Source organism: Nyctereutes procyonoides, unplaced genomic scaffold, assembly GCF_905146905.1.
Source record: "Nyctereutes procyonoides isolate TBG_1078 unplaced genomic scaffold, NYPRO_anot_genome, whole genome shotgun sequence".
Classification (NCBI taxonomy): Eukaryota; Metazoa; Chordata; class Mammalia; order Carnivora; family Canidae; genus Nyctereutes; species Nyctereutes procyonoides.
The window spans coordinates 32997544-33021808 of record NW_026575132.1 but is presented as its reverse complement, the minus strand read 5'-3'; the positions used below and the strand labels follow the sequence as shown (position 1 = coordinate 33021808).

The 24265-nt window shown below is 35.5% G+C and overlaps 1 protein-coding gene across 5 annotated transcripts in view; it reads left to right on the top strand.

The window, feature by feature from the left end:
* PARG (poly(ADP-ribose) glycohydrolase) overlaps positions 1–24265 on the top strand; it is a 122134-nt gene that overhangs the window by 10130 nt on the left and 87739 nt on the right. For all 5 annotated transcript variants that reach the window (XM_055345438.1, XM_055345439.1, XM_055345440.1 and 2 more), the window contains 3 exons: positions 4739–4861; positions 4982–5065; positions 9543–9617. In XM_055345438.1, the coding sequence (XP_055201413.1) occupies positions 4739–4861; positions 4982–5065; positions 9543–9617 (282 nt within the window). The remainder of the gene's footprint in view (positions 1–4738; positions 4862–4981; positions 5066–9542; positions 9618–24265) is intronic.

Sequence of the window (24265 nt, the reverse complement as noted above, 5' to 3'; positions counted from 1 at the left end):
TAATGATAGCTTACTTAATATAGCACTTAATATATCCATAAGATGAATCTTTGTCAGCTGATAAGGAAATTGACTTTTTTAGCATTTTTCTAAAAACTTACTAGTTTTTTTTTGTTTGTTTTATAGTCAATTAATAGTGTTTGCTGAGTATCCACTACATATTAGGTAGTGATTAGTCCCTAAAGTTCAAAGTTGTGTAGTTCGATATCCTGAAATTGTTCTCCAATTTTGCCCTCTTTTCTGAGCTTTTCAGATTCTTTAGACATCACCATTACTGTCCCAAAGGTGTCTCAAGCTTAACATCTCTAAACCTCATTTTTAAAAATTGTGGTTAAATATACAAAATATAAAGTTTGCTATTGTATAACCATTTTTCAGCATACATTTCAATTGCAGTAAGTACGGTCACAATATTGTACGATTATTACCACTGTTCATTTCCAGAAAATTTCCATCATCTCACACAGAAACTATAACTCTCCATTTCTTAATAACCCCTGGTAATCACTTTATACTTTCTGTAGCTTCTTTTTTGCAGAAACAACTTTATTGAAGTGTATAAAGTTTACCCATTTTAAGTGCTCACTTAATTCAGTGATATTTAATTAATTTACTGAGTTAGGCAACTCTCACCATAATCCAATTTTTTTTAAATTCTTTTTTATTTTTTATTTAAGATTTTATTTATTTTTTCATGAGAGACTCAGAGAGACAGGCAGAGACATAGGCAGAGAGAGAAGGAGAAACCAGCTCCCCATTGAGCAGGCAGTCTAATGTGGAATTCGATCCCAGGACTGTGGAATCATGACTTGAGCCAAAGGCAGATGCTTAACTGACTGAGCCACCCAGTACCCCACCATAATCCAGTTTTAAAGATTTTTTTAAAGATAATCTCTATACCCAACATGGAGCTTGAACTCATGACCCTGAGATCAAGAGTCCCATGTTCTACCAACTGACCCAGCCAGGCACCCCTCATAATCCAATTTTAGATTTCTTTCCCTCATTGGGTAGTAGTTTTAAATAGTCATCTCATTTTTTAGTCTCTGTATTAGATTTCACAGGAATTACTTAAAATCTTTTATTGTACAACTTAGTCTAGATGTTTTTTTAACTATAGAATTCTGTTTATTTTTTAAAGATTTTATTTATTTATTCATGAGAGACACACACAGAGAGAGAGAGAGAGAGGCAGAGAGGCAGAGACACAGGTAGAGGGAGAAGCTGGCTCCACGCTGAGGAGCCCGACGTGGGACTCGATCCCAGGTCTCCAGGATCAAGCCTGGGCTGAAGGCAGCGCTAAACCGCTGAGCCACCCGGGCTACCCTAAGTATAGAATTCTTTATCATAGTTAGAGGTAGAAGCAACATGGAACAGGGTGGGGTTTGAGCTGAGCTCTAAAAGATGAGCACAGGGGTGCCTGGATGGCTCAGTCACTTAACTATCCAACTCTTGATTTTGGCTCAGATCATGATCTCAGAGTTGTGAGATTGAGCCCTCAATTGGGCTCTGTGCTCAGGAGGGAATATGTTTGAGATTCTCTCTCTTCCTCTCCCTCTGCTCTCCCACCCCCATGCTTACTCGCTCTTTATCTCTCAAATAAATAAATAAATCTTAAAAAGAAAAAAAGATGAGCTAACTCTAAGGGGGAGTTAGTATGGAAAATAGTTTGCTTAGAATTTGGATGGGGAATGGTGGAAGACAAGACTTGACAAGTGAATTGGATCTATATCATAGAGGACTTCAGGTGTTTGGAATTGGACTTAAGTCTATAGGTATTGGAAATTGTTAAAATGTCTGTCTACACAATGGTTATGCTGTAGCAGGATTAATCAGACAGCCTTGTGGAAGTGAGGATCCACTGACAACAGAGAAAAGTAATGTAAGAGCTCAGATAAGAGATGAAAAAAGGACACAGTAATGATCAAATTGTGCTATGTGGAAGTGGTTCAGGGGTTCTTAGGAAATTTGACTCATCTTGTTCTTCTAAAGTATATTTTTAACTGTGAAAAGCCTGTAATAAAAGAACTAACACACACAAATATGAAAATGCTTAATATATTTTAATCAGCAGATTTTACCAAGAGAACTCATTTTAGTGCAGACCATAGCACTAAGGTTCTCTCACCACTGCTGTTTAAAAACACTGAAGAATATTCTTAAACTTCAAAATAACAGTTTAAAAACATTATTGTCCATCGACAGTTCATGGATAAAGAAGATGTGCTACACACACACACACACACACACACACACACGAAAACACACAGAGGAATATTACTCAATCACCAAAAAGAGCAAAATCTTGCCATTTGCAACCACATGAATGGAACTAGAGGGTATTATGATAAGCAAAATAAGTCAGAGAAGGACAAATACCATACGATTTCACTCATGTGAAATTTAAGAAACAAAACAGATGAACAAAAGGGAAGGGAAGGAAAAATAAGATGAAAATTGCGAGAGGCTCAAATCATAAGAGACACTAGACTAGGAAATAAACTGAAGATTACTAGAGGGGAGGTGGGTTGGGGGAAGGGATAATTGGGGGATGGCCATTAAGGAAGGCACTTGATGTAATGAGCACTGGGTGTTGTATGCAATTGATGAATCACTAACTTCTACCTCTGAAACTAATAAAAACAAAAAACATCATCATTTGCAAGTATTTAGGTGTCGGAGTAGGATTTTCTTAATACTGTGTAAGAGCTATAAATGTAGATTAAGTAGAAGGTTGTATAAGCTTTAGCTGTCATTCTTAATTCCCAGTTTCAGATTTTGTATTTCATAATCTCATTGTCATTTATTGATGTTAGAATAAGTAAAACTTATACCGCTGAGCCACCCGGGCTGCCCAATTAATTTATTTAAAAAAATTTTTTCACTCATGAGGATAGAGAGAAAACTTTTTTTTTCTTTTTTTGAAACTTTAAATTGGTGCAGATACCTATGTCCACATTTTCTCTTCTTACATGCACACCAGTAATACTGGATTAGAACCCACCTAAAGACCTCATTTTATTTATTTATTTATTTATTTATTTATTTATTTATTTATTTATTTATTTATTTTCGGTTTGCCAACATACAGTATAACACCCTATGCTCATCACATCTCATGCTCTCCTTAATGCCCGTCATCCATCCCCCTTCCCAACTCCTCATCTGCAACCCTCTGTTTTCCAGAGTCAGGAGTCTCTTATGGTTTGTCTTCCTCTCTAATTTTTCCCCACCCAGCTTCCCTGTAGTCCCTTACCTATTGTCCCTTTCACTGTTTCTTATATTTCACATATGAGTAAAACCAAAGGATAATTGTCTTTCTCCAATTGACTTATTTCACTCAGCATAATACCCCTTAGTTCCATCCATGTCGTTGTAAATGGTAGGTATTCATCCTTTCTGATGGCTGAGTAATATTCCATTGTATATGTTAGACCACATCTTCTTAATCCATTCATCTGTTGAAGGACATCTTGGCTCCTTCCACAGTTTGGCTATTGTGGACATTGCTGCTATGAACATTGGGGTACAGGTGTCCTGCCATTTCACTACTTCTGTATCTTTGGGGTAAATACCCAACAGTTCAATTGCTGGGTCGTAGGGTAGCTCTATTTTTAACTTCTTGAGGAACCTCCACACTGTTTTCCAGAGAGGCTGCACCAGCTTGCATTCCCACCAACAGTACAAAGGGTTCCCCTTTCTCCACATCCTTGCCAGCATTTTTTGTTTCCTGTCTTGTTAATTGTAGCCATTCTTACTGGTGTAGAGGGATATTTCATTGTTGTTTTGATTTGTATTTCCCTGATGAGAAGTGATACGGAGCATTTTTTCATGTGCTTGTTGGCTCTGTGTAGGTCTTCTTTGGAGAAATGTCTGATCAGGTCTTCTGTCCATTTCGGTACTGGATTGTTTTTTGGGTGTTGAGTTTGATATGTTGTATGATTCCATTTCTAGAAAATGTCCAGAATAGGCAAAAGGTAAAACGTCCATGTTTTAAATATCCTCTTCCTCATTTATTTAACATCTATTGTAAGCAGTATATGTATATATTTTTATTTATGCATAAGTACATATAAACATTCAAAAATATAAGCCAGGCTCTGTCATAAATATTGAAAATCCACAATTAATATGGTTTTTATTCTCAAGAAATTTAGAGTCTAGTGGGAGAAGGAAAAACAGGTGAGCTCTGATGTGATAATGATTTAATAAAACGAGGGAATAAACTACCCTAAAGTTTTTGAAGACTTCTTAGAGGAAATGAAAATTAAGCCAAGTGTTGAAGGTCGGAATAGATGTTTAACCAGATAGTGTTTGGGTAAGAGAGGATGTTAAAAACTGGGAACATCATTTGGGATGACTATGGGCAGAGGGGAGCCATTATAGGATTAGGAGCCTGGGAATACATTAGAAAGATTAAGATTGTTCCCAAGTAGGGATAAGGGCTTTATGGAGGATGATTGTGTCTGGGGACCGCGGGAGTTATGAGAGGAATAGAAGGCAAGCAGTAAGGTGGACCTAGATGTGATGAAGGTGGAATGAGCAAACATGATTACTTAGAAACTGATCAACTGGAGATAAGGAGCAGGAACAGCTGGAGAAAACTTCTGAGATTTCTTATGGAAGAGCTGGTCTGCATTTTAATACCATTTGTTTTGGCTGCTTTCTTTGTATTATTTTGTAGAAAGTATGCTTAGGGTTTATGCACTTACAGTTTCCTTGTTTCCCTCTCTTTCAGGTAGACCTTTTGCGAGCAGGAGAAGTTCCTAAACCTTTTCCAACACATTTCAAAGATTTGTGGGACAACAAGCATGTTAAGATGCCTTGTTCAGAACAAAACTTGTACCCTGTGGAAGATGAGGTAAGCATAAAATAGATGTTCTTTTAGTCTCTGAAAATTTAGTATGTGCTTGTTTGACTTCTGATTCTGTGATCCAAAAAAGCGTAGCATAATTTCATTTGTTTTTCCTTTCCCTTAAAGAATGGTGAGCGAACTGCAGGGAGCCGGTGGGAGCTCATTCAGACTGCACTTCTCAACAAATTTACACGACCCCAAAACCTGAAGGTAGTTGATTTTGCTATTGTTGCTTCTGGTTTGTAGTTCTTAGATGGGGGCCTTGTGTCTCCCTAAAGGCATTTTTTGATCTTTAATAGACACAGGTTAACAGCATTATTTGCATGCAAAGTGTTTGCTTCCTGAGTAACTTTCTTAAGAGACATTCCTAGTTTCCACTCCATCACTAGCAAAGGAGTAGAAGAATTGAGAGTTGTAAATGACTTGCCTGGAGCCACACAGAATGATTTGGAGAACCTGGAATAAAACCTTTGTTTCTTGATTTCCCCATCCAATTTCCTTCAGAACAAGCTTCTCCTTTATTTTTTAGAATTATCATGTTTCTGAAATGTCTTTAAAAGTAAATGAGGAAAGAATTATGACTAGCAATATTTGCCCAAAGGGAACAGAGTTTCCTAATGATTAAAATATACATTAAACATGCTGTTTTGTATTGCTGTTAATATATCTTCTAGCAGTCTAATTATTTATTAATCTTACATTTTGGCAATTTATTTTTTGATTTTTTTAAAGAATATTTCACTTAAGAATATAAGAGCAATCATTAGATTGTTTTTCTAATATCTAAAATATGGGTGAGTATATGTTTATTTTTGGCATTATAGCTGTGTGAACTTTTATAACAATAACAGATTTTTCTATATTTGTGTGAAAATGAGTTTCATTTGCTTTGAGAGACTTAAGTTGTTGTGTTAGTGTCTCAGGTTTTATACTATTTTTCTATTTATACTTAAGTTATCCTTAAGCTCTATATATTTCTATAACTCCCATTTGTCTTTTTTTCCTCTATATGAAAAACATTAGTATGTTGTGCCGTAATGTATTTTGAAATTTCATTCTTTAGAGACAGTATTTCTCAATCTTATAATGTACTCCTTTTAAATGGAAGAAATTCTCAGGGTCTGCTAGAATTTCCTTATTTTTAGTATAGTAGTATATGTACAAACAAAACTAAACTCTTTATATTTATAGCTATATCAATTTGATTTTTTTCCATTTTAAGCATTATGAACCATCATTTGAATTGTGTTCATTTTTACAGTGGAAACAATTTACATTCAGTATCCCTTTTTTGCATAAAAGTTTTTTAATCACTGATCTGACCCTCAAGGTAGTATGCTGAAAAACTTTAAAGAATATAAAGAAAAAAAATTCTTCATTTTATTTTTACTACTTATTAATCACATATGGTGGATGTTGGTGGATGCAAAGATGGAATCTGTATGGAGAACATCAGCTTGCAAATAAATATGATAATGTGCACTTTGATTCAGGTTCTGCAGAATTTGGCAGCCTTGTACTGCAGTATATCTTATGGTGGCTCAAAATTTTCACCATTTTTATCTGTTTAAAGTACCAGGCTTCATTCCTACACTGTGTTGTCTTTTGTCCTTTGTATCCAAAACCACAATTAAAACTTAAAAAAAACGGAACCAGGACACCCAAGAATACTATCTATACTCCTTTTGAGAAACACTGTCTAAGGTTCTATGGCCTTATAAGCAGGATTATTGAAATTTTTCATATTTTTTCTTAAACATAAACACAGAATAATCAGTGTTCTAAATTACCTTGTCTACTCACCCTTTTAGCAATTCGTTAGTGAGCCAGTGACTAAGAAGGGGTAATTGTTTTACTCTGAATTTCCTTTTCTTGTTTAATTTATGGTAGGTTCAACAGAACAGGATAATCCATCAGAGATTTTCTTCTTTCTGCTTTTGGTAATTATTTCTTTTGCTGAAAGGACACAATGGGGGGGAACATTAAGTCCCTCTTACTGAATATAATAATCCTTTTGGTGCTTTTATTTGATATTGAGTTAAGCGGGATTAGAGATGTTAAAAGTTTAAAAAAGGAGTAGTGTCCCCTAAAGTCCATTTATGGAGTAATATTTCTATAATTGATGTGTCTGGTAATTTGCAAAGAATGTACTTCTTTGTGCTTTAACTAATTGTGCTTACTATGAATAATGAATTAAAGTTGATAGCTGAGAATACAGAATAGCATCCAGTTTTTCTAATGATAGGAGACCTTGTGGTAGGCTACTTTTCAGACTTGAAGATAAAGTAAAAGTGAATGTTAGTTAGGAATTAATGCTAATTATAAAATCCACTTAAAGAGTTAGAGTGTAAAGGTTAGACTGTAAAATATTCTTCCTTACCAACTTTGAGGAATGATTTACATGTAAAAAAAGAAAACGCAGGCTTTTAAAGTATATAATTTAATGAAGTTCAACATTTGCATATACCCATGAAGCCTCCCTACAATCAAGGTACAGAACATTTCTGTCACCTTCAAAGCTTCCTCTTAACTCCTTTACAATTGACTGATTCCTCTTTTCTGCACTGTCCCCAGGCAACTAACTATTGACTTGCTTTTTTCTTTTTCTTTCTTCCTGTTTTTCTTTGTTTTTTAACTGTAGATTAGTTTATATTTTACATGCATGGAATCACCTAGTATGTATGTTAGTGTATCTGGGTTCTTTTGCTCAGAATGAACATTTTTGAGATTCATCAATGTTGTTGAGTGTATCAGCAGTATGTTGCAGTGTATGCATTGTTTGTCCTTTTACCTATTGATGTTGCTATTTAATACTTCATATGAGGTTCTGAAATCACATACCAGTAATTAGAAAAAAAAAATCCTTAAAATAATTTCTCTCTTAATGGAAAATTTTATATTGTGGCTGTGAGAAAAATAACAGGTTTTTTTTGCCATATTATTTTATGATTGATGCTTTTCATTTTTGAAGGAACTTGGATATCCAAGTAAATAGTATACATTGTTGGTTTACTTTTTAATCTAGGTGCTTGGTGATTGTTATATGGCACAAAGGATTTTTCAGACAGAGTTAATTTTTAAAAACTTATTCAATTAAAAACTTATTCAATTATGAGGAAATTTGGAAGGTTTATAGTAATCTAACAGTGTTTTTTCAACTTACACCTTGAGTAAAAAAAAATTGAAGATGTATATTATAAATATAGATAGTTGCTTGTGAATTCTATATTTATTGCTTTAGTAATATAACATATACATCATAAAATATAACCAAAATAGAAATTTAAAAGGATGAAATAAAATTTAAATACAATTGACCCTTGAACAACACCAGTTTGAACTGCGCCAGTCTCCTGTGCAGACTTTTTTAGATAATACAGTACTATAAATGTATTTTCTTTATAATTTTATTAATATTTTCTTTTACCTAGCTTACCTGATTGTAAGAATACAGTATATAATACATTTAACATACAAAATATGTGTTAATCGACTATGTTATCAGGCTCTGGTCAGTAGGAGGCTATTAGGTAAGTTTTTTGGGAATCAAAAGTTACACACAGATTTTCATTTCCTTGTGTTGTTCCTGGGTCAACTGTAATAGTTCTTTCTGCATATCTAATAGATTGTCTTATGCATACCCCCACTCAGGTATTAAGTAAAATTCATTTGAGTAAATTTTAAAGATCTTACTGGCTCTATTCAACAATTTATGAATTAGGCAGGGTCTTATCTAGCAGAAGGAAAGGCATTCTAAGCTGCTATACAAAACAAAAGACTTTAATAGGCAGAAGGGAGTGGAAGCAACTAAGTTACACTAGGAAAAAATAGATTGGTTGTGGCAGTCATTTTCCTTTAGGGGATGGGAGAGTTCTATCAGGCTGATGAACTAACTAGTGCTGACCAAGTGATACCTCATTGACTGGTTTAAGATTCCATTTTTGAGATAGGCTGAAATTGTAATTAAAATAAGTCTCTGGTGAAGTATGGCTTAGCATAAATGACTCCATTTGGGGCCTGTTTTGTTTTTATCACTGTTAACCAAGAATACGGTACTGCCTAGTAAGTTAAATATTATACCAGTAGATGGCGTGCTATTTTGACTTTTCTTGCCTTCATAAATGTATAATTTATGTGAACTGCTGGGGGAGGATAACTTTTTATATGTAGCTTATAACAATAGCTGAAAATAAGGGGAAAAAGACCATTTTATGCCTTAGGGCAGTGTTTATCAATCTCTTTGTCATTATTTCCATCTCTCCTGAGAAGCCTTTTAGACATTTTTCCTAATTTACTCTTCCCATGAAATTTTAATACTGCAAAAACACTATATATTTGCATGTATAGTATGAACCTGTTGATAGCCAATAATCATTATGATATTTAAATTTTTTTTATCTCCAAGATCCAATTTTGAGAGTGTATCACCTCTGTTTATAATGCAACTGTTAAGAGTTAAGATTTTTTTTTCCTATTGCTTGACCTTCCTAATCTCATTTTTCTTAAGTGAATAATAAATTAGTGTGTATTCTGTTTGTTCATCGCTACTGATGTGGAGTAGCCAATGGCAGGAGGAAGCTTAATGCTGATTAAGAAGTTTACTGGAAGTAGTTCATAAAGGAGAAAGGCTATTCACAGATAATTTACTTGATTATATCATGAGGTTTTGTTTATGTTTTTCCCATAGGATGCTATTCTGAAATACAATGTGGCATATTCTAAGAAATGGGACTTTACAGCTTTGGTTGATTTCTGGGATAAGGTAAAAGTATGCTTATTTCTTTAACTATGAAAATAATATGTGTATAAAAATTGAAAGAAAAATACCCATGAATCTGTCACACTAACATGATTATTACCTTCTACTTTGCAAAAAATATTTCCTCTTATATTTATGTTTTAGGAACTAATTTTGATTTGGCTTTAATCTCTCATAATACCTTGTTAAATTTTTGTACCATCGTCAACATTATTAATAGCTATATGATATTTTATGACTAGAAACATCTAGGTCGGGCAGCCCTGGTGGCGCAGCGGTTTAGTGCTGCCTGCAGCCTGGGGTGTGATCCCGGAGACCTGGGATCGGGTCCCCCATGTCGGGCTCCCTACGTGGAGCCTGCTTCTCCCTCTGCCTGTGTCTCTGCCTCTCTCTCTCTGTATCTCTCATGAATAAATAAATAAAATCTTTAAAAAAGTATATATTAAAAAAAAAAATCTAGGTCACATCCAGTTTTACTCTGTTCTCATTTACACTGTAGTAACATCTTTACGTATGTATATGTATGTATACATACACACACACACATATATATACACATATACGTGTGTCTGTGTGTGTGTGTGTGTGTGTGTGTGTGTGTTTTCCCAAATTTGATACTGTTTCTTTAAGTGATTCCCAGAAATCAGATGGTTAGGTCAGTGGGCACAAAATTATAGCCCTGGTTTTATGCTATAAAATCATTTTCCTCAGGATTGTAGTCATTTAGTATACCATTTTCTATGGGCAAGAATTCCACATTCATAGTAGTTTTAGAAGAATAAAGCAAGGCAAAGAGGGAGTGCCACAAGATAAATTAAAAAATTTTCATGGAGAGGCACCTGGGTGGCTCAGTTGTTTAAGTCTCAGGTTCTTGGTTTCAGCTCAGATCATGGTCTCAGGATCCAGAGATAAAACCTGCTTTGGGCTCCATCCTCAGCGTGGAGTCTGCTTGTCCCTCTCCCTCTGTTCCATCTCCATGCTCTCCCTCTTTCTCTAGAATAAATAAATAAAGCCTTAAAATATAAATAAATAAATAAATAAATAAATAAATAAATAAATAAATAAATAAATAAAATTTAAAACAGGTGGGGGGGATCCCTGGGTGGCACGGCGGTTTGGTGCCTACTTTTGGCCCAGGGCGTGATCCTGGAGACCGGGGATCGAATCCCACGTCGGGCTCCTGGTGCATGGAGCCTGGTTCTCCCTCTGCCTGTGTGTCTGCCTCTCTCTCTCTCTCACTGTGTGCCTATCATAAATAAATAAAAATTTAAAAAATTAAATAAATAAATAAATAAATAAAATTTGCATGGAAATTCAAAGATAGAGGACATCTCATTTGGAAACTAATTGACACATAAAGCATTATCTTCTGTACGGTATCTTCTGCAGAGAATAAGGACTTAGTATGTTTGCTAAATTTGTTGCCTAAGAAAGTGTTCCTGTAAGATATTTAAGCCTCTTGGAAAAACAGATTTGGAAAAAAAAAAAAAAAAAGAAAAAGAAAAACAGATTTGGTTAGGATAAAGTAATTTTCTAGCAACTGTAGTGTGAGAATGAGAGCCCTGCAATTTAAGTAACATTACTTTTCAGACTCTAGGTAATTTTACTAATAAGACATGAGGTTTATAATGTTATAAATTTGAAATTAACTTGCTTTAAAGTTTGAGATCATTTTTTTTCCTGGATATATCCTCTACTACATTTTTTCATAGACCAAAAGCAATGTGTTCAGCTATTTTTTTGAGGAAAGGAGTAAAAAAGGAAATTGCATTTATTGAAGATATGTATGAAAAGGAATATAATATTGAATTTAGTCCTCAAACACTTGTGTTGATAGCACATTCAATTTAGAAAGGGAAGTAGATTTAGAGCTTAAGTAACTTGGTCAACATTATACAGATATTGAATGAATTTACCAGTGAAGTGTTGGGAGATCTAGATTTGAGCTTAGTTGCACAAACTAAATAGGTGACCAGTAACCATTCATTGAATACATGAAGGACTCTTAGACTTTAAATTTTGTGTGTGTGTGTGTGTGTGTGTGTGTGTGTGTGTGTTTTTAAGTAGGCTCCATGCCCAGTGTGGGGCTTAAACCCACAACCCCGAGATCAAGACCTGAGCTAAGATCAAGAGTCGGATGGATGTAAAGTCTGTGTTCTTTTTATTGTAATGATGTTTATTCCTTAAAGAACACTGAACACCCTTATATATTAAGCCATCTTTTTATTAAAGATGCAGAATTGATCAACAGTCTTATCATCAGAAAGCAGGGAACCCTGAACATGTCCGTAGATGACTGTAATAATTAGGCAGAGTGGAAGAAATGGTCTGATAGGGATCCCTGGGTGGCGCAGCGGTTTGGCGCCTGCCTTTGGCCCAGGGCGCGATCCTGGAGACCCGGGATCGAATCCCACATTGGGCTCCCAGTGCATGGAGCCTGCTTCTCCATCTGCCTATGTCTCTGCCTCTCTCTCCTCTCTCTGTGACTGTCATAAATAAATTAAAAAAAAAAAAAAAAGAAAGAAATGGTCTGATAGAGTCTAGTGTGTCATGGAAGGGGAAAAGATTTTTATTTTCAGTCATGGGGCAGATATTACAGAGGACATAGTATTTGGGTGGTTGAGTGTAAAATGTATAGAGGAGAAATAGTTAAAGGAAATATGCACATACATATTAAATGCACTACTTTCACTTAGCACTATGTTGTAAGGTTCATCTGTGTTGCAGCATGTGTCAATACTTTATACCTTTTTATTGCTGAATAATAATCCATTGTATGAGTATGCCACATACTGTTTATCTGTTCAACAGTTGATGGATATTTGTGTTGTTTCCACCTTTTGGCTATTACCATTAATGTTGATGTGAACATTTATTTATAGGTTTTTATACAGGCATATTTTTTCACTTCCCTTGAATATATACCTAGGAATTGCTTGGTTATGTGGTAACTTCGTATCTTAAGGAACCGTCAAACTGTTTATTAAAGTGCCTGGCTTATTTTACCATCTTACCAGAATTACACAAGGATTCCACTTTTTTCCACACCCTTCTTGTTAATGTGTCTCCTTTTTTTAAATTTTATTTTATTTTATTTTAATGTGTCTCCTTTTGATTTTAGCCATTCTAGTTGGTGTGAAGAAGTATCTCATTGTGATTTGATTTGCATTTCTCTAATGACTAATGATGTTGAACATCTTTTCATATGGTTATTGGCCATCTATGTATCTTCTTTTGAGAAATAGTCATTCAAATCTTTTTAAAAATTGGGGTTTTTTTAATTGAGTTGTGTGTCCTTTAAGTCATAAGTTCCTTGTCAGATATATGTTTTTGCAGATATTTTCTCCTGATTTATATATAGTTGTCTCTTCATTTTCTTGAAGGTCCTTTGAAGCAAATAAATTTTTAATCTTGATAAATTCTAATTTTTTTGTTTCTATTTTTGTCATATCTAAGAAGCTAATCTGAGGTCACAAGGATGCACTCTGTTGCTTACTTCTAAGAATTTTATGGTTTTAGCTCTTATATGTAGGTCCATGACCCATTTCGAATTAATTTATGTATATGGTATGAATTAGGGGTCCACTTGTATTGTTTTGCAAATGACTACCCATTTTGTGTTAATTTTCATATATTGTACAAGGTAGAGATCTGATTTCATTATTTTGTATGTGGATATCTGGTTGTCCTGGAACCATTTGTTGAAAAGACTCTTCTATCCCTATTGACTTTTCTTGGCATTCTTTGAAAAACCTGTTGTCTATAAACATTTATCTATCCTCTCAATTCTGTTTCATTCATCTATATGTTTATCTTTATGCCACTATCACACAGTCTTGATTACTAAACTTTGAAGTAACTTTTAACCTGGGAAGTGTGAGTCCTCCAAATTTGTTCTTTTTCTGGTTTGTTTTGGCCATTTTGGATCTTATGCATTTCCTTGTGAATTTTAGGGTCAGCTTATTAATTTCTGCAAGGAGTTAAATGTGAAGGGCAATTTTTATAATCATATTAACAGAATCCAAACCAGTTTTGGATTTTGAGGTAGGACCAGTAATTTCAGAGTTCTCTTATCAAGCTTTTGACCCATATATTGCTCAACGGCAGGCATAAAGTAAGTAATAGAAGGCTTATGCCTGTATCAGAATATCCTTGAATCTATATCTCTTCCTTTTACAGAGATGAAATTTTTTATTCAAAGTTGACCAAACTGGTATCATCTTTGTCACTTAAATTGTAATTTATACATGGTCTATTTGCATTTTATGATTTTTCTGGGTTTAAATCGGACACAATTGTTGATTTTGGTAAAAAGTAATGTTAAATCTGACACTTGACAATGGCAGTAAAACATGCTATTGGTTAAAATAACCTCCTGACACCTTGCTGTGAGGTAAAATAGTCGTTTTTTTCTCTCTTAATCAAACTACTCAGACAGGACTTTGTTTCTCCCCTTTACCAGGTGACCTTGGCCAGAAAGGTAATATATAGCAAATTTTGGTGTGTTTAGGATAGACCATAAATATGAAGTGATTACCAAGGTGCTGATGAGAGTTTTATAGTTCTTTAGAGAGAGGAGGCATTGCATTTTTGACCTTCTGATTTTTATTTACTTTGTAAACATACAGATGGTTGGAGGAGTCCGTAATATTGTACCAAATATTCATTTCTTATTTTCTCCAAGTCTTTGCACTTATATTTAGTATTTTATAGTCATATGTAGATGTAAATGTGTACTTAAGATGTTTTAGGATATAAGACTGTTCCATAGCTTTATTATCTTTAATAATAATGGTTATATAATATTCCATCAAATTGATAAATCATTTGTTAGAGATTTAAGGACATCTGTTCGTGGAAGGCATATCTAGAGACTCAAGGATATTCTTCCCTATGACTGTTATTCCATTGTCATCAGTGTATTTAATGGAAGTCCTTGGATGTTTAATACAGTTGTGTGTTTTTCTGTCCATCAAATCTCCAAGGATATTAATACAAATCTTTACCACTTCACAGCCCACAAGGATAACACTGGCTAGGTTCACAGTGGTTAAGGATGTGTGTGTTAGTGGGATTGGAGGAGGAAATGGAGATCTTTACTGAAAGGGAAACAATTGTTTGGCTAGGTTTTAAATGATAAATTATTTGCTTTGCATTATCTGTGTTCACATTTTAGAGTAGGGGTGGTTCTTTAAAAGAGATTCTTAAATATTGCTTATTTGCAGTATTTGGAAATTGTTTACTTAAATGTCATGGTGAACTCTGCATGCCTTGCTTTGCTAAGGTAAAAAATGAAGTTCAAATTTAACATCATATCAATTTTAATTTTTAACTGCAAAAGTTAAGTTTATTTTGGGGCTGTTTAAATTTATCTCCTTAAAACCTTGCTTTGGCTAGTTCTATGCGTATTAGTTTTGTAACTGAACTTTTAGAACAGGAGGTATTAATATCCACAGTTGTTTAATGTCGTGCCATGATATAGTACTTATATACTAGTATCTAGTACAAGAGGTAAGAGATCCAGAATCCTGCTAATCCTGCTATGTGAACATACTTACTTTGGATGAAAGTAAATTTTTACTTTTGTCAGAGCCCAGTAAAGATCACAGAGGTCAATCTGTTATTTTGTAATTTGTACTTCAATATTTGGATGCTAGTGAGTTGAAATGGCCTTTACTTAGTATATTTTGCATCTTGAGTGCTAATATTGATCTTCCTTGTTGCCAGATGTTGGAAGTGCTAGGAACAAATAATCTGTGTTTTATGGCCCTTCTGTGTAGTGTTCCACAAAATTAAATTCAAGCACTTCAATAATTTATATTCTAAATGGATTGTTATTACTAGTGATTTTTTCCATAGAAAAGTTTAACAAAAACATCTTATATATTAAAAAAAGGTCCTCTGTTAATGCATTTTAGAGCTGGTTTAAATATTTCTATATTGCAACACCTATGGCACTATTTCTTTTCATCATCAGTGAGTTAACTTGTGTAATTCACATGACATATTAAAGCTCCTGTGGGGATGGGGTGGTGTGTTCAGAGAGATTACTTCTGTTTCTGTGATCCTGACTTCTGGGTCTGGACTTGGGTGGTAGTTAAAAAAAAATGGATGTTTGCTTTATAAATATTCATTAAACCATAGTATTTGTTGAATATGTACTTCACAATAAATATGAATGTTAATTTATTCAGTATAAAAATTTTAAATTCTAAAACTGATTTGTGTAGCAAGCTTTTTCAGCAAATGGATTAGCTGGTTGAAAGGAAACCTAAAGTTTTTAGTGACCATTTTATTTTCATTTCCATGTTTAGTTTTATGTCTGGAATAGAAAAGATAGGAATGACTAGGCCTTTTATTTTCTCACTTCTGTTGGTTTATAAAGGCTGCCATAAATAACAAAATGAGAGTTTTATTATTACATCTGTGACTTCTAAAAGAGAATGAGAGGATACAAGAAAGAAGACATTTACAAATAAAACATGGAAAAACATTTTATTTATTTATTTTTAAAGATTTTATTTATTTATTCATAGAGATGCAGAGAGAAAGAGAGGCAGAGACACAGGCAGAGGGTTAAGCAGGCTCCATGCAGAGAGCCTGACGTGGGACTCGATCCAGGGTCTCCAGGATCACGCCCTGAGCTGCAGGCACCACCGGGGCTGCCCTGGAAAAACATTTTAAAGTAGAAAGGTTTTGTTGCTGTGATTAGGCTAGGAATCCTCTATGGATACCGCAGTTTTTTGTATTTGTTTTGGTTTTAAGTAAATACAGCATGAAGTATATACCTCAAGTCATACATATGAAATAAATTATTTATTATAGCTCAGTGATTGTGCATCTTTTACTTTTGCTGTAGTTATTGAAATATATGTGTTTTATCCTATCAGCTGGTATCCTATGACTTGTCAGAGAAAGGCTGGATGCCTTTTTCCCCATAAATGTGGATGTGTAAAATTACATCCATAGGTAATGAACTTGCATTTTTGCTTATGTGCTACTTAATTTTAAAAGATAAATGGGGGTCTTACTGAGTTTTGAAGGATGTAAACTAAATGGAGCAAATTATGCCTAAGTTGTCTTTTCCTTCACAGTTCTTCATAAGTAATAAAAAAATGTAAAGATAAGTACACCAGAATTTATTGCCTCAAAAATTGAAGGATATACTGTTATACTTGAGTTTAATGAAAATAATATTTTGAACTCGTGTGAGCACTACCTTAAAATTTAATTATTTGGAACTTTAAAAATTACAATGATTGATATAACATTAATAGAAAAACAAATATAAGCTTGTATTTGAATAGATTATAGTATAGAAAAAGTTCATCTTACATATATCATGTATACATAAGAAAAATTGTTAGCTGGAAGAAATTGTTAAGTTTTGATTCATATGTTTATTATGTGACAAAAAGTTAAAGTATGTTAAAATTATTAGGCAAAAAGCATAAATCAGTTCTCATTAAATAGCCTAAAATGTAACAGCATGTTTGTGTATCACTTGAACATCAATACATTTGTGTATAAGGGGTATCTTGTGGACTCCTGGCTTTCTGGAGCAGGACATACTCTTAAGGGCAACTTATCTAATAGTAACTATGTCACATGTGTTTAATATGTTTTTCTCTGTTAAAAATTTTATTTTTTATTTTTTTTAATTTTTATTTATTTATGATAGGCACACAGTGAGAGAGAGAGAGGGAGAGACACAGGCAGAGGGAGAAGCAGGCTCCATGCACCGGGAGCCTGACGTGGGATTCGATCCCGGGTCTCCAGGATCGCGCCCTGGGCCAAAGGCAGGCGCTAAACCGCTGCGCCACCCAGGGATCCCTGTTAAAAATTTTAGAACAAAAAATATTACAGGATTTTTACTTCTTTCTCTCTACACATTCCCTCCCCCCCCCCACTGCCCACCTCCCATCTATATAAACATTTCATGGAACATTAGTGTTTTCTAGAAGAGTTTGGGAAATGGTGATATAAGGCAACAAGTTATTGTAATCAGCATTTCAAATCAGAGCAAATGTCCTTAACTAATAACCAGTAAGACTGCTACCACAGGGCAGCCCCAGTGGCGCAGCGGTTTGGTGCCGCCTGCAGCCTGGGGTGTGATCCTGGAGACCCGGGATCGAGTCCCACATCGGGTTCCCTGCATGGAGCCTGCTTCTGCCTCTGCCTGTGTCTCTGCCTCTCTGTGTGTCTATGAATAAATAAATAAAATCTTTAAAAAAAAAAAAGATTGCGACCTCAATAGCCTTTTTTTTTTAATAATGCAGAAATAAGTTTCTGAATGTATACAAACCCATTACTCATTAGGTTCCGATTCTAAATGCAATTCTTCATAGCTAATCTGTTTTCTGGATCTTTCTTCAAAGCTTAAAAGATTTAAAGTGTCCTTGTTATATTTGTCACAAAGAGCCTGTAGCAAATTCCTAATCAAATGAAAGCGGCCCCGAATGCTTCATAAGACTACAGCTAATGTCTTTATCTCTCTAGCTTTCAAACCTCTGATTTTGGAGTTCAGTGGAAATTTAGCCTTTTTGGACTTAGAGACTCACAGTCTCTAGAAACAATAAAGTCTGCATTACTTTACAGCTTTTGACTAAATTTAATTCATGAGAACTGTAGGACCCAAAAGAGAGCTAGCTAATTAGTCACTAAAATATTAAATTTTAGACTCATGAAATATGTGGACTTTCCCTCCTAGTTTGGTTAAGATACACTTTGGATTAGAGCATATCTTGAGAGTATCAGATTCATGATTTATTTTAAATAGCTCATATTCCATAGGGCTATGTGCTCCAGTTGGAACTAGGCATCTTGCTTTATAAACTTACTAATCCATCTTAATTGAGCCTTCCATGGAGTGGGTCATTGATGAAGTTAGTGATGTTATTTTGTGTTTGTGAAACACTGTATGTGTTGTATTTATGTATGTAGAGGACAAGGAGGATGGAAAATATAGATAGCCAAAAGCGAAAATCCGTTCAGTAGAATTCTTTATTCCAATAATGAAATAAAGCTAATACATTAGTGTCCTGTAATTCCAACCTTAATCATTTGGTTCAAATAGCTATGGAAACCATTACTTTTAAATGTTGCTGTGGCATTGATTTTCTTATACAGAAATTTACTCTGTTAGTGGGGTGATAATAATTTCGTGTTTTAATCTTTTGTGATTAAATTTCTATCAACTAGTTTGAAGTGTTTTTTATTTTGCTTTGTTTTTATTCAATTGGTCGAAATATCTTTATTTGTAATTCCTGCTAAATTAATTTACATTTACTCTTCTTATGCTCCTACTATATTTCTTTTAGGTAATCTGCTCACGCTTTTATTTACATGTAAGATCTCATATTTAACAACCAGAAGGATTTTTGTGGTATCTGAGATAAAAATAAGAGGAAATAAAATAGAGTGTAAATCTGTTTTTCAAATTTATGTACTGTTTTCAATGTGTAGTCTTTATCATCAATGCAATAAACTAGGTAATGAGGGCTAAATAGGTCCATTGTCGGGGCACCTGGGTGACTCAGTGGTTGAGTATCTGCCTTTGGCTCAGGTCATGATCAGGATCCTAGGATTGAGTTCCACATCAGGCTCCTTGCAGGGAGCCGGTTTCTCCCTCTGCCTATGTCTCTGCCTCTCTCTGTGTCTCTCATGAATAAATAAATAAAAATCTTTAAAATTGCTAGATAGATAGATAGATCCATTGTCCTCTTGATGCAGGGAGTATTTCATTAGTGCCAGTGTTGCATCGTAGCTACATCTAATGAGAACTGAGCTAACAATAATCTTCTCCATATTTTACTGTTGGTACGAGTTGTGAAAAGTACATACCCATAACTTATTGCTATGGCAATGACAGGTAATGATTAACTGCATGAAGCAGTCAGGGTCTAAGCTGTCTGAGCAATTATTCTTTATAATGTTAAAGAAGCTTTTAGTAAGCTTAGTGGCATAGTACCTTGTTGCCTCAGATGCTCTTTGATTACTTTAAAAGCACTATAAAAAGTCATGTTCTGCAACAAGAACTATTTCTAGTATAGTGAAATATGGAATATTTTCAAATGAAGTCCCAAGTAATGATATCGGTCTAATCCACCTCAGCCCTGGGAAGCCCAGCTAAGAGATAAACAAGGTGGTTCAGTCCATTCAGGCTGCTAGGAACAGAATACAATAGATTGGGTGGCTTATAAGCAACAGAAATGTATTTCTCATACTTCTGCAGGCTATCAAGTCCAAGATCAAGGGGTAGCAGGTTTGGTGTTTGGTGAGACTGTGCTTGCTGATTTATAGATGGCTGACTTTTTGCTATGTCCTCACAAAGCAGAAAGAACTTTTTTAAGGCACTAATCCCATTCATGGCATCTTCACCTTCATGACCTGAATAACCTTCCTAAGTTTCCACATCCAAATACCATCACATAAGAAAAAGTTTTAATACATACAAATTTAGGGAGGACATAGGCATTCAGTCTGTAGCACAAAGGCATCTTCCTTTGGGAATGGATTGTTAAAAGTACTTACCTCACAGCTCACTGGTTGAGCAGCAAATACTCAGCCTCTTTCCTCATAGTTGACATCTGTCTTCTTCCTTTATAATCCTTTCCTTCTGGCTGATAGCTTAGACAGCTTAAGTTGCAGATGTTTCAGTTTCAATTCACTTGCAAACTCTTACCCATTCCAGGCTTAGCCCTATCTCCTCTTAAACTTAACCTCTTCTCCAAGGTCCCCCAGGTACTTGATCTCCTCAGTGTTTGCTGTAACACCCTATTTGGTTATCTGTGGTAGTGACAGTGGTGGTCCTTGTAATTGGGACTATGTACTAAGTAAGGTGTAAGTGGTATGTTCTATCTTATTTAATTATCACCCTATTAGGTAAAGACCATTAACACTTCCATTTTACAAATAATTGAAAACCAAGAATTAAGAGTTTAAGTAATTTGCTCAAGTGATAAAGACAGGATTTCAACCCAGGCGCCTCTCACTCCAGTTTTAGCTCTTAACTACTATAGTGGGTTGCGATAGTTCTCATTCAAGAGTGATTCTGCTTCCCAGGGGACATTTGGCAATTTTTCGTTCTCACAACTGAGAGGGAGGTACTAGTGGTCTCTGGTAGGTAGAGGCTCTAGACATCCTACAGTGAATAGGATGACACTCCTCATAACAGAATTATCTACCCCAAAAGGTCGATATTGCCAAGATCAAGAAACCCTACTCTACTGCAGTGGTTCTCAAGGTACAGTCCCTGATTCAGCCAGCAGTCAGCATCACCTGGAACTTGTTAAAAATGTAAATTCTCCTGCCCCATCCTAGACCTACTGAATTAGAAACTGCTGGGGTGAGGCCCAGTGGTCTGTGTTTTTACAAGCCCTCAGTTAATTCTGATGTATATGAAAGTTTGAGAATGCTCTACTCTAACATCTTATTTAAACATCTTGAATAGTAGCTGGCCCTCAACTTTTTATCTTAGCTGAAGGAGCTTTTCTTTTTTTTTTCTTTTTTTTAAAAATTTTTTTAAATTTTTATTTATTTATGATAGTCACAGAGAGATAGAGAGAGAGAGGCAGAGACATAGGCAGAGGGAGAAGCAGGTTCCATGCACCGGGAGCCTGACATGGGATTCGATCCCGGGTCTCCAGGATCGCGCCCTGGGCCAAAGGCAGGCGCCAAACTGCTGCGCCACCCAGAGATCCCTGAAGGAGCTTTTCTGAGTGGTAGTTTTTCCTCCTTGAAGTTAAGGAATGGGTTTTCTCCCCAGCACCCAGTGCTTATCCTTACTACATTGTTGAATTGTTTAACACTGATCTAGATCTGTGAAAACCCAGGATGATACTTGTAGACCTGGGCTGACGTGGGTCTCATTTTTAACCTGTGCACTGTGGTGCATGCCATTGTAGTCAGCCTTGACTTAAAGTACGTAGAGAGGAACCAAATCAAACATACCACCCAGACATAAGGTTAGCTAGAAATGATTAGGGAAAGGGGCAGAATCATCATACAAACCAGTTGAATAAAGCTAGAGAGGCTCAGTAAGTTCAAAGATTTGAAGTTAGGTAAAAAGAAGAGAAACTAAGAAAAATTCTCCAGAAAAAAAGATGCCTTTAGTGGCCTCTGGCCTTAGATCTGGCATCAGTTAAACACACTGACTTCATGAGGGCACATACAATGTTTAACAACCTTTGTTCCTTTGAATCCTTTGCCATCTGGTTATGTCCACTCTTCCTTTGTTATGTGTCCATCTTTGACACCTCTTTTTCTCTCAGCACTGTTACTGACATCAACTTGAGCCACTTTGGTGTTGATAGTCACATTGATGACACTAGTTATCAACTAGTACTAGTCTGACTCAAGTCTGTATGTGAGACTCGCTCTTGTGTCAACCTGTATGACCATGTATGATCACGGTTTGGATCTGGTTATCCCCAGGGCCAGTGCCTTCTCAGAGTAGAACTTCTCTCTTACCATAGCCTCCTGGATTTCTATTCCTACTGTACTCTGTTTAAGTCTGCTGCTCTTGTCTCTTTTCTTCTAGGCCACTGTTTTCCCAGATTGTGTTGCTCACATTCTTTGTGAATAAAAGGTTGACTGGTCAACTTGTTATGCTGCATAGTATATCCTCCTACTGGGAATAGTTCTGAGGAGTCTTACAGGAAAGAAACTGCTTAGTTTTTGGTTAATTAAACATTTTCCCCAAACTTACTTATAAACAAGATCTTTTTCTGTTTCCCTTAGGATTTCCCTTGTAGCTGGTATTCCATGGAACACACCTTGCAAAACAGTTGCAGTCAGTTGGCTCTCTCCTGCCTTTCTCTTCCTGCCCAGCCTGGTACCTATAGTCTATTTTTTCATCTGATTCTCCTTGATCTTTAGTATCTGCTAAACTCTGATATCATCTGGCTACCTGTTTGCTTTGCTCTTAACTGAAAAAAGAAAAAAAAAAAAGAAGGGAGGGAAAGAGGAAGGAAAGCAGGAAATAAATCATAAATTTTTTTGATAGGCCTTACTGAGAGTGCCTGTTATTGGATCTTACCTTGGCTTTGGTTCTTTTTGCCATCTTGTATATATTTCCGCATTACTCTTTGGTTCTGAACCTTCACAGTGTTTTCTAATCTTCACGTGTACTCTGTTTGTCTATTCCTACTTCACACCTCAGAGGGATTTAAGATCATCTAAAAGGTAAATTTTTTTCAGTTCCTTTATTTTAGGTTTTCAATATTCTTTATTCATCTCTTTCTTGTTATCTCAAAGCTAGTTTTATTCTGTTCCTTAAATTCCAAAATAGAATTGTACTTTAGGATACAGATGTTACTCTATCTTTTCTGGTCTCACCCTTCTCCCAAAGGCCTGATTAATACTTGTTCATCCTTTAGTGTCCAGCCTAGCTGTCACTTCTGTTACGGACTTTTTCCTTGTTCATCTCCCTCAGCCATGATTTGATTTGTTCTTTGTTATGTCCCTATCACTTAGCCTAGTGCCAAGAGCTTTCAGTACCACTTAATGCGGAGTACACTTGAATCTTCAGCTCTTTTTCTCTGTCAGTGTCTTATATTGAGATACCATAATTTACTTCCTAAACACTTCTTGAGCCTCGCCTCTATTTCTACTAGACTTGTCTAATACGTGCCATCTTAATGGCCCAGACAGTATATTATTGCCAGTCGTCCAGCTGACACCCGTGTTCAGTGTTGCTCCCTTCGAATCCATCCGTCACGTTGCTCACACACATTGAGCTCTCTGAAGCATATATCTTCAAACCTTATGTGGCACCTCATCTATTCTCAGCTCTCTTGGGTGATATTTATAGTATTCCATGGCCTTGCCTCTGCCCCTTCTCCAGCATCATTTCTGGCCACTTTCCTGCTCCAAACCTGATACTCTGATGACTGTTGGTTATGATTCTCTGACATGCTGTTAACTTACTCTTAATCCACCTGTCCAGACTCAGCAGTCTTTATCTCCTTCAGGAACTCTTTCCTGTCTTCACAGTATCTACTAAAAACTCCTCTCTGTGCTCACAGTGGTACCTCCATGTACTTGTCACATAACACATGATCTGTCTATAAAATGTCTACATTCTTCAGATGCCAAACTTCTTCAGGGCATCTTAGTGTTTTCTAGCTTATGACTGGCACTCAAAAAATGTTTCTTGAACTAACTTCAAAGATATTCAAGGAAAGTAGATCAACACACAAATGTAAGGTCTTAAGCCACAATTTCTTAACAGAATAGGAATTATTGTGTAAAATGATACTTGACCATTTGAGATTGGCAGTTGGTGTTAGAAAAGGTGAGGCCAGCACACACAACCCTTATAGTTATTTATATGACATTTTTACCCCAAAAGGTAGTGAATTTCTAGAGGATAGAGACTTTGCATTGTCTGTCTTTTTATTCCTTGCAGTGCTCAATATGATGTCCCAGACAAACTGAGTGCTCATTAGGTGTTTGAACTAAATAGCAAGATACTACTAAAGTTAAGCATAAAATAGAGATGGGGCCTCCTGGGCTGTTCTCTTTCTTGGATTCCTGAGCTCAGCTAATCTGCAGGTCAGGGACCCATTTACCTTTTTATTTTCTACATGTAAGAGAAGAATGAATGCCCCAGGTGATAACTGTGCCTGAACTCTTAATCCATTTTATTT